Genomic DNA, 8,975 nt, shown 5'->3' with positions numbered 1-8,975 from the left:
TGGAGCCCAGCAGGTCGAGGCTGCGGTGGCCGGGAGCGGCCACTGAACTCCAGTCTGGGCGACAGAGTGAGACTCCAACTCAAAAAAAAATAAAAAAGAAAGAAGGAAAGGAAGATATGCTGAGTGGGCCAGATGGGAGACAGCAAGCCTCCTTCCCAATAAGCCCCCTACCCCGCCCTGCTCCAGGCCTCCTTGTTGGGGTTTCTTTGGACTAAGCCTAACAGCAGCCAGCATGTAGACTGCTGAGGGAATGTGGGTGTGAGCAGGAAAGCCAGGAGGAGGAGGAGGAGCTTTCTCAGGAAAACCAGGAGGAGGAGCCGGAGGGCGGGGGGGAGCAGGTGGGTATTTGAGCAGCAGCCTTCCTGGGTCGTGTGCGCTGGAAGACAGGAGAAGAGGAGCATGTTGGGAGACCTGGTCCAGTCAGACCCTGCAGCCTGCAGAGGGTGAGTGCCTTCCATGCCAGCAGCAAGCAAAGGCAGGGGTCTCTGCCTTTGGGGGACATGCAAACAATGTCTGCCACAGTCAGAAGCCAGGCCACCTGAGCTCTATCTGCCCTTGCCTTGCTACTAGCAAGCTGCGTGGTCTTGGACAAGCAACCAGCCCTCTCTGGGCATATTTTCTCATCTGTAAAATAAGGACTTGGCCCAGCCAGTCTGATAGCAGCATCCGGCAAGTGTGCTGTGATTTCCAGTTACGCTTTCCCAGACAGCATCTCATTTGGTCCATAGCTGGAGAGACGCTTGTGGCTGGTCATTCAGGTTGAACCTGGCATCTTGGTCTCCTGAGGCTGATCCTGGCCTCTGGAGAAGCATACTCTTCCCCTTGAGCTCTGAAATCTGAAGTGGAACTACTTTTCTTTAATTGGGGGAAAATAAAAAAGAAAATCCTTCCAAAAACATGAGTGAAACTTGGCAGCAACTTTGAGTTGCTTTCGATAGTGTCGTGCCCATTAGCCCCCCCCCCAGTGTATCTTGTTTAAGATGTCCAGTTCTGAGAAATTTCGGGTTCTCTATAGTTTTATCTTGAATGCCAGTTTATCAGCGAGCAAGCAGGCTGTCTTCTCTTTCCTAGGACAGTGGCGATTACATGCTGCTTAAATGGTTTGAGGGCAATCTTGCTGTAGGCTCAGTGCCACTTTCTCTTCCTCTGGCCTCCTCGCCGTCTCCATCCCTCCAACCCTCCAGCCTCTCTGCCCCTTCCCAGGCCACCTCACTGACCTTGTTTCTGAGAAGTAGGGTGAAGAGCAAGCACCCTACCCACACCCTCCCTGGGTTAGTGCCTATTTCCCAGGGTTCTCCCTGCTTTGTGGAATGCCTTCCCGAGGGGTCCCCGGAGGAGAAGTGAGTGGGGCTCTTTGACCCCTGAGGCAGCAGGTCTCAAGGTGTGGGCTAGGACCACCCACACGTGGGTCACGGGCATCCAGAGTGCTGGATACATGTGCAGCTTCCTGGGCCCCACCCAGGACCTTCCCCATTTGGGAGACATGTGTTGCATTTGGGAACCATACTCTTTAGGGGAGGGCCTTCTGGGCTGTGGGGGACTGCCTTGAAACTGCCAAAAGGTGACTGGAGTCAGAGGGAGGTGTGAGCATCTTGGGGGGCAGAGATGGGACGCTGACACCAACTCAGGCGCATCGAAGCAGGCACCCCAGCCTTGGCAGGTGCAGAGGTGAGAGGTGATGAGCTCCTCATCAAGGAGGGTCCAAGCTGAGTTGTTGTTAGATGATGGCAGTGTAAGGGTGGGGCCTGGGGCAGTTGTAACTGTAGTGGGTCTACTGCCCATGCACACAGTCAGTCAACATGCCAAAATGTTGGGTTGCAGCAAGAGAGAGGTTTACTCGTAGGTCACCGATGAGGAGATGGGAGGGAACTGCAAATCCATCTCCCCAAAGAGTTTGGGGCTGGAACTTTTAGGGGTGGACCCAAGCATGGGGAGAATTGATTGGTGGATGAGCACAGGTGATGTCATAGACAGGGAGAGGGAGAAGTTGTGTGCTCCTACGGGTCTCTGCCTCTGTGGGGTCCCCAAACTGGCTGCTGGAATTTGGGGTCTGAAAAGCATCTTAAGCAGATACTTAGACAGAAGTCCGTGATGCTCACATCAGAGACCCTGTCCATGGGAGCCGTGAGTACACAGATCAATCCTTAAATAGTCTGGTGACCCTCACGTCGGAAATCCCAGCCATGGGAACATGAGGGTGCAGACGGCGAGTGTCGCATGCCACATGGCTTCCAGTGAGAGGCGTGAGCCACATGCAGCCTGACTCGTGCTGAATGTTAATGATTTCTGTCCAGAACCCGGCATGCTGTCTTGCCAACCTTCAGAGATGGCTTCTCCGGGATGGTGTGGACTCACCCGGGAAGCTCAGGGCAGCCAGATCTCAAAAGAGGCCCTCTGAGGAGGAGAGGGTCTGATGGGACGTCCTTTCATTTTGAATAGCTGCAGCCTGCAAAGCAGCAGGGGCAATAAGACCTACCATACTGGCTGCCCCAAAGATCAAAGCAGGCAATATACAACCAAAATGCTGGCGCACCGGAGGGCCCTGCCTGGAGGGGAGAGGCTGTCCTGGAGGGAGGCTAGGCCTGGACCTTGCCCTGGTCACCTCTGGCAGTCTCTCTCAGCTTCCATCCTTCCTTCCTCCAGGCAGAGCTGAGCCCTGGGCTTTGGACTGGCTCCTGGCAGGGGCTGCACCCTCCTTGCTGCTCGGTTCACCAGAACTATGAGTTTGCAGGAGAGTTAAGGGGGAGACCCCGGCCGGGTGGTCTGTACAGGAAACCCGAGGAGTCCCAAGCTTGGAACTCAATCCCGGCTTGGCACCAAGTCACTGCATATTTATGTGTATATATCGACCCACACACTAAAGCCCATATACAAGTGCACACACATACACACACTAAAGCCCATACGTGTGTGCATACACACACACACACACACACACACACACACACACACAAACTAAAGCATGTATGGTATATGTGTGTGTATCCACACACAGCCGTGCATGCACTAAGGCCCATACACACACACACTAAAGCACGGATGATGTATATTTATATATACACACACACTAAAGCATGCATCCCTTATGTAGATGTATGTACACATATGTATAGTATAAACACATACCTATGAAGAGGTCAAGCACAGAGAAACAGAGAGCTGGCAGGTAACTGGCAAGCCCGCTTGGCAGGTAACTGGCAAGCCCGCTGGGACTTGAGGACACTGCAGAGTCCTGTCTGAGGGCTTCTGTTTATTCAGGCAAAGCCAGTGACTTTGAGGCACATGAAACCCACAGTTCCAGGCCCAACCCAGAGCCCTGGTCCTGGAGGGCCAGGTCTGCTGGGACCTTGCACATCCAGCCCCTCACATGATGGGACTGTGGCAGTCCAGGGTCTGACTGAAGACTCCCAGCCCAGCCTCCCTTGGGAGTTAGGGAAAGAGGAACGAGTGGGAGGGGCAGAGAAGGAGGAAAGGGAGTGAAGACTCTCCCACCCCAGGTCAGACTCACAGATGACAGGGAGGCTGCAGGGCTGGGGCAAGCAGGCCTGGAGAGCAGCTTGCAGGGTGAGTGTGAGCCGGGCGCCACCCTCAAAAGGATGGCAGCTGTGCTGGGACACACCCGTGGGGGGGGGCCAACAGTGCGCTTCCCCCACGTGAAGATGCCCAGCACCCCGCAAGACTCCCTTGTGTGGCTGGCCCCACAGCTGAAGTGGCACCTCAGGACTGTGTCCCATCTGGTTGGTGGGCTGTAACCCTGACCAGGTAGGTGCCTCTCAGGGTGTCCTGGGTGGCAAGGCGTTCCCTGAGGTCCTGTTACATAAACACTCATGGTACTAACATGCCAGGGGCTGAGGCCGGAGAGGCTCTTGGTATCACCCTGGGAGAAGGCCCCCTGGGAAGCCACACGCCCAGATCAGAGTGGCCCAGGATTAGAAGGAGCAGCGAGGGGGCACGTGTTTTGCTTTGTCATTGCAGTGCCCAGCAGTTCCAGGGCTCCCACCCAGGGGTGACCAGAGCAGGCCCAGTGGAGCGGCAGGACTTTGGGTGAAAATCGGCTCATCTATTTTTAATCTTTATTTATAATAAAGTTGATGTCCATTTTTTGTGATAGTTGTGTTCCATGACGTCACTGAGAACACTGAGTTAGTGAATTCTGAGCCACTGCTCCCAGAAGGAAATACAGGGTTAGGTTGAGCCTCTGGGTAGAGGCCCTGCCTCAGGAGACCTCAGGAGCCATGGCCACCCAAGCCGTCAGCCTTCCCCCTTTGTCTCCCAGCACCATGAGTGCCGAAGAGGACGCCAGGTGGCTCTGCTGGGTGACGCGGCAGTTCAAGACCATCGCGGGCGAGGACCGGGAGATTGACCTGCAGGAGTTCAAAACCGCTCTGCGTGTGAAGGAGGCAAGTGTCCCCAAAGCAGAAGGCCCGCGTTTCTATTTTGCAGAGGACAAGCAACCTGGCTCTCAGGGCACAGCCTTAAAAGGGGCACAAGACAATCCCAGGGGCTCCTCCAGGTTGCAGGCCCCACCTGGAAGAAGGGCTGGCAGGTGTTTCTGGGGCCCTCTGGGTAACCGGGGCCTCCTGGGTCTTCAAAATAACAGGTGAGGTTGGAAGCCGGTAGCTTGTCAAATCTTTAGAAACATGATCTATCTCAGCTTCCCCCAGGCTCATGGGCAGAGCCACTGCCCTGGCTCACACCTGTCCCTGAGAAGAAGCAAAGTCCCATCTGCAGTGTCACGCTGTTCCCAGGCTGCCAGGTTCCTTGCACCCTCACTCCCCCAGCCCATCACAGCCTGACCCTAGAGGAGACCTTGCAGAGACGGAAGGATACGCCTGCAACACCAGCCTCTCCCGGCTGTTCTGGAGACTGGCATCAGGTGGTGGCCTGGCCCTGACAAAGGCTAGCCAATGGGCACCTGCATGCCCTCCTAAAAAGTCCCTTGCCTGCTGGTACTGGAGACTCTGCTTGGACCTCCAATGCCAAGCCTCCTTCCCCAGCAAATATGGGGCGAAAGGCATTTGTGCCCAGGGAGATGTTTCCATCCAAAGATAAGGGCTATTCGGGTAGGAGAGAGTGTTAAGGACACTACCCAAGGATGGGGAAGAAGAAGAAAGCCCAGACAGGGTGTCTGTCTGTGTGGACTCCACCCATACTTCCTACCTGGAAGCCCTCCAGATTTCACTAAGTCAGACTGTAGGGTCCTGCAGGCCCCTCCCCCACCTCAGGACAGCATCCCAGGACACACACCTCTGGGACACCGAGCCAAGCCTGCCTTGTTTCCACACCCAGCTCCAGACCTGGAGGAGAGGCTGCCCAGCACGTGGTGCTGAATGAATGAATGAGTGAGTGAGTTCTCAAGAGCAGCCTCGAGTGTGGGATGTGAGCGGCCCTAAGACCAAGAAGAAGGCTGGGAGCAGTGGCTCACACCTATAATCCCAGCACTTTGGGAGGCTGAGATGAGAGGACTGCCTGAGCCCACAGGTTCGAGACCAGCCCTGGCAACTTGGCAAGACCTCATCTCTACAATAAATCAAGAAAAATTAGCCGGGTGTGGTGGCACATGATTGTAATTCCAGCTACTTGGAAGTCTGAGGCAGAAGAATTGCCTGAGCCCAGCAGGTCAAGGCTACGGTGGCTGTGAGTGTGCCACTGCCCTCCAGCCTGGGTGACAGAGTGAGACCCTTACTCAAAAAAAAAAAGGCCAGGAAGAGGAGAGGACTCAGATATTCAAGCAGAGTCTACTATCTAAGTCTTGGGGTCACCCCATGGGGGAAGAGGCAGGGCCTGAAAGGAGCCTGCAGGGAACTCACTATTTCATGTTGGGCAAGAGGCCACCCAGACGTCTGGGCTGCAAGGCTGATGGCAGTGATGGTGTGTCGGGGGCAGAGAGAGCAAATGACCAGGCTCAGAGCCAAAAGGCACCGAAGCCTAGACCAGGTCCACCCCTGCTGTGGGGGTCTGAGCAGGCCTTCCATTGGTGGGTCACACAGGGCGTCAGGCCCCCAGTCCTGCCAGAAGAGCACCACCAGGGTGCCCCTGCCAGTGCGCACGCACACACGTACCCACACTGAGGCAGTGAATGAATACAAGGCCACACACACACACACACACACAAACATGCATGCTCGGAGGCGTGAATGAGTGCAAGGTCCAGGCCTGCAGCCACTCGCACCTGTCCCCCCCTTCTCGCCCTCAGCCCTTCTTCGCAGAGCGGTTCTTTGCCCTGTTCGACTCAGACGGGAGCGGCACCATCACCCTGAAGGAGCTGCAGGAGGCGCTGACCCTGCTGGTCCATGGCAGCCCCACGGACAAGCTCCGGTTCCTCTTCCAGGTCTATGATGTCGATGGTAAGGGAGCTTCCTGGGCACGGGATGGGGTGGGGAAGCAGGGAGTGTCAGTGGACCACCTCAAGTGAAGCTGCGCCCCAACCCACTGAGCCAGCCTGGGACTGTTTTCCACAGCAGCTTTGTCATGGTGCACACCCACCAGCAATGCACAGTGTTCCAAGTTCTCCACATCCTTGCCAACACTTGTGATTTTCTAGTTTTGGTAAGAGCCATCCTAGTGGGTATGAAGGGGTAAGTCCCTGCTGTGACAGCATCGTATTTTAGCGGCTGCAACATATCCCACTGTATGTATCATGCAGCATAGCCCAGTGGGGAGGGGGAAGGGAGGCATCCAGTGAACCGGGGATGGTGAGTGAGGCCAGACCACGCAGGGCCCTGAAGGCCAGGTTTGGAGTCTCAATTCAATGAACAATGGGGTGCTGAGCAGAGGAGTCATAGGAGTGGACCTGAAAAGCTCCAGCTAGCTGCAGCCCCACTCCTGGGCAAGGCCCTCTGACCTGCAGGGTCTCTCTGGCTTCCACCCTCTCCTGCCTCAATCCAGTCGGACCCCATTCCTGGACCCCACGCCCAAGTCGGCCCCCACTACATAGGCAGTCGACCATGCTTGTTCAAAACATCTCCCACCAACCCCATCCCAGTCTCCCACATCACTGACTGCTTTCTGACCGCCAAACTTTGCCACACCTGGGATTACTGCTGACCTCAGATGGCCCTGACAGAAGGCAGAAACACACACTTCCTCCTGGTGGACAGAGATGGAAGGACCACAGGATGGGGTGGGCGAGGGGGAGTCCATGGCTCTGAGGGAGGAGCTCAGTGACGTTCCCTTCCAATGGCGCAGGGAGTCTCTGAGAGCTAGGCAGGCACCAGAGGGGAGCAGGCGTGTGAAGTGGTCCTTGCAGAGAGTGGACAGTGGCCGTGCCGGAGGCATGAGATGCCGGTGGACACAGGGAAGGCCTCGCAAGGCGGAGGGCTGAAGCACACTGCTATCTCGGGTGTGTCAACAACGTTGGAGCATGGGAGGGGGGCGGACAGGTGGCTGGGTTCCCCCAGGGATGGGATATTCGTGGGGCCAATAGGCCAGAGGAACAGAGAGACAAGGAGGGAAAATGCATGTGTGAGAATGACCGTGAAGGACCCTGGATTTGAAACTGGCCACGGAGAGTCTAACTGGAAGGATGAGGAGGCGTGAAGGGATGGGAGGGACTGGAGCTCTGGACAGGGTCAGACACCTACCACAGCATGGCTCCTTCCCAGGAAGCAGGAGTGGCCGAGGGGTGAGGGGTGTGACAGACTCAGATTGACTCTGTGTTGCTGTGTGATTACAGACTTCAGTGTGGGCCCCAACGATGACTGCAACACCAACAGGCATTTCCACACGCATGCAGTTACTCACCTCCAGACGTCTCACAAGGTGTCTTGCGGCTATGTATTTTCCTTAGACGGATTCTGAGAGGGAGGAATGACTACTCCCATTTTAGAGATAAGCAAAGTGAGGGCCACACCTCCAAAGGATTTTGACCCCCTCCGGCACACAGTGAGTGGGGCAGGTATGCAGTGCAACAGGGAGTGTGTCCATATCCAACACAGGTCAAAGAGTTGTTCACCATGACTCTGCTGCACATTTCGCCCTGCTGGGCGGAAAAGATGCCCCAACCTGGAGGGCACCTGGGATCTCTGCAGGGGCGCTTGCCCCCTCTTCCCATCAATTTGAACTCCTCCCTCCTTCACAGAAGGCCACATGGCAGGGCCCAACGGTGACCCTCTCAGGACATGATAAACAGAGTCTCCTCAAGTTGGAGGCAGGGCACACCCCTCACCACCACCCTGTGGGCAGTAAGGTGCAGGGCACCGCTTCTTTCAGATGAAGCAGGCGGGTGTATTTTCTGGGCAGACGGTCTTGGAAGTAGAGTGGTGTTGGGGAGGCTGGAGAAAGGCCTTCACTGAGGCCCGAGTTCCCCCACGTGGGGAGGCGTCCACCTCTGTCGAGCTAGCAGTAGGGAGCCAGGGACGGTTTCTGAGCTGAGGGTGACATTGGGTACTTAGGTTGCGTTGTCTACACAACCAGGGGAACTGGTTGGCAGCCAGCTGGGGGCGGGTGAGCAGGAAGCACCCACCACTCCGCGCAGCGTATGCAAGGCAGGTACGTCTGCGGGTGCAGAGTGGGGCGCTGGGCCCGGCCCCACTCGGCTCCACGCCCCGCCAGGCAGCGGCTCCATCGACGCGGACGAGCTGCGCACCGTGCTGCGGTCCTGCCTGCGCGAGAGCGCCATCTCTCTGCCCGACGAGAGGCTGGACGAGCTGACGCGGGCCCTCTTCGAGTCGGCCGACAGGGACGGCAGCGGCGCCATCACCTTCGACGAGCTCCGGGACGAGCTGCAGCGTTTTCCCGGAGTCATGGAGAACCTGACCATCAGGTCCGGCTGCTGCAGCGGCGCCGCCCGCGTCGGGGTTACGCTCGCGATCAGCCGGGTGGCCGGGATGCGAGCTTGGCCCCAGACCCATCCCTGGCTCCGCCCCAGCCCCTCCAGGACCCGCCCCTAACCTCCTGCCCCCAACCCCTAGCTCCTCCGGGTCCCTCCCCATCCCTGACCTTTCCAAGTCCCGTCTCCACCGGCCCTGCCTCCC

General features: G+C 57.0%; 1 protein-coding gene across 1 annotated transcript in view; it reads left to right on the top strand.

Annotated features, from left to right (window-relative positions):
• The first annotated feature begins 371 nt into the window (after positions 1-371).
• The window catches only part of NOX5 (NADPH oxidase 5), a 35,152-nt gene continuing 26,548 nt past the window's right edge, over positions 372-8,975 (top strand). Inside the window, exons 1-4 of the mRNA XM_021710602.1 lie at positions 372-443; positions 4,277-4,400; positions 6,197-6,347; positions 8,554-8,764. Of these exons, the coding sequence (XP_021566277.1) occupies positions 400-443; positions 4,277-4,400; positions 6,197-6,347; positions 8,554-8,764 (530 nt within the window). The 5' untranslated portion in view covers positions 372-399. The remainder of the gene's footprint in view (positions 444-4,276; positions 4,401-6,196; positions 6,348-8,553; positions 8,765-8,975) is intronic.

Source organism: Carlito syrichta, unplaced genomic scaffold (assembly GCF_000164805.1).
Source record: "Carlito syrichta isolate Samal-C Ts95f unplaced genomic scaffold, Tarsius_syrichta-2.0.1 Scaffold290822, whole genome shotgun sequence".
In the NCBI taxonomy this organism is placed as follows: domain Eukaryota; kingdom Metazoa; phylum Chordata; class Mammalia; order Primates; family Tarsiidae; genus Carlito; species Carlito syrichta.
This window is presented reverse-complemented; position numbering and strand designations above follow the sequence as displayed.